General features: G+C 70.7%; 1 protein-coding gene across 1 annotated transcript; it reads right to left on the bottom strand.

Annotated features, from left to right (window-relative positions):
* Positions 1 to 498: 498 nt before the first annotated feature.
* Positions 499 to 1,491, bottom strand: GPR32 (G protein-coupled receptor 32; the record flags this gene model as incomplete). The annotated part of the gene is made up of 1 exon (XM_080644106.1): positions 499 to 1,491. One exon carries the CDS (start codon positions 1,489 to 1,491, stop codon positions 499 to 501), a length of 993 nt encoding a protein of 330 aa, XP_080500232.1.
* Positions 1,492 to 1,802: the final 311 nt, after the last annotated feature.

A 1,802-nucleotide genomic window follows, 5' to 3' on the forward strand; every position in this document is an offset into this window, starting at 1 on the left:
GCCCAATGCCAGCTCCATCCATCTGTCCCGGGTCCCTCCCTGTTTCCGTCTCTCACTGGGCCTGTGTCATCTCCCAGGTGGTCCCTCCGGCAGCCGGACCGTCTCACCCGCCTCCCTGGGCGGCCTCGGCCTCGTGGCTGCAGGATCCCTTCACATCTGCATCACCCACTGCTCCCCCAGTACCTCTCCTTCCACTTCGCCTGCTCTCTTCTGGGTCCCTGTCCCCCTCCATCTGGGTCCCTGTCCCCCTCTCTCTGGTCTCTGTCTCATTCCATCCGGGTCCCCTCCCACCCCTGCATCACCTCACCATCTCTCACTACATCCACATCTAGTCTCACATTCTCCCCCCCTCCCCTCACTGCCCCCTCCCCTTACTGCCCCCTCCCCTCATTGCCCCCTCCCCTTACTGCCCCCTCCCCTCACTGCCCCCTCCCCTCACTGTCCCTCCCCTCACTGTCCCTCCCCTCACTGCCCCCTCCCCTCACTACCCCCCTCCCCTCACTGCCCCCCCTCAGGTCCTGGCAGGAAGGTTGGACCTGCATTCCCATCGCCCGACCCCCCCTGTCTCTGCCCCAGACCCTCCCATGGGCAAGACCAGAGGGTCCCCCACAGTCGCTGCCTGAAGGCCTGGTCCCCACACACATAGAGCAGGGGGTTGAGGCAGCCGCTGGCCCCCGCCAGGGCGAGCCCCAGGGGTCTGAGCAGCACCCAGACCTCGGCCAGGTCCAGCCGGGCCTCCCGCACCCCCAGCAGCCTCAGCAGCAGCAGCAGGTGGAAGGGGAACCAGCAGAGGAAGAGCAGGGCCCCGGAGGCCCAGGGCAGCCCCACCAGCGGGGGCCTCCCCGTGAGCCTGGCCAGGCGCAGCTTGGCCTGCAGGAGGCTGTGGAGGGCGCCCAGGACCCCCAGGGGCACCCCAAAGCCAAACGCCAACTGGTTCAGTGCCAGGCTGGACAAGTGGGGCAGCTCCCTGGCCCACGTCCTGTTATGCGGCTGGGCCAGGCGCCCCCAGCCCCGGCCCCGCAGGTCCCACGCCCCCAGGGTCTGCAGGAGCAGCCAGAACCCGCCGGCCCAGAAGGCCGCCCCGCGGGCCTCGCGGTGGTGCAGCGCCCAGGCCGGCCAGAGCGCAGAGGCGCAGCGGTCGGCGGCCGCGCGGGCCAGCAGGCGGCCACTGGCACAGAAGGTCAGGAAGGCCAGGCCGGGGTCCAGGCGGCAGAAGGCGGCACCCAGGGGCCAGCAGGAAGGCGTCCAGGTGAGGGCCAGCGGCAGGAGGACCGTGAAGGCGATGTCAGTGGCGGCCTGGTGGCCGAACCAGGCGGCCGACAGCGGGGGAGGGAGGTGGGGCCCCGCCGCTCGGATCACCAGGCCGCGGCTGGCCACCTCCAGCAGGTAGGCGGCCAGGACGGCCAGGGAGTAGGAGAGAAAGAGGGCAGCCCCCGGGGGGCACGGGACTCCGAGGGGTGCCGGCTGCCGAGTCTCCGAAGGGTCCTCCATGGGCTGCTGGGTGCTGTGGGGACCCACAGGCCTCTGCGTTAGCCTGTTCCACACCCGTTCCCCTCCCCCTGACCCGAGGCGCTGTCCTCTCCCCATCTCCCCGTCACCTCTCGGTCTCACTCCGATTCTCTCTGCCCTGTCCCTGCGCTCTATCCCCCACGCCCTGGCCCAGCTCAGGCGTCCACCCCACCTGCGGGCTCAGCTCAGCCTCCACCCGGCCTCCACCCGGCCTCCCTGCCTCCAGGCTCCACCTCCAGAGCTGCCCCTGCCCCTGCCCACAGGCCTCCCATGGCTCCCAGAACCCGGGACAA

This window comes from Plecotus auritus (assembly GCF_963455305.1).
Source record: "Plecotus auritus genome assembly, chromosome: 10".
Lineage (NCBI taxonomy): Eukaryota > Metazoa > Chordata > Mammalia > Chiroptera > Vespertilionidae > Plecotus > Plecotus auritus.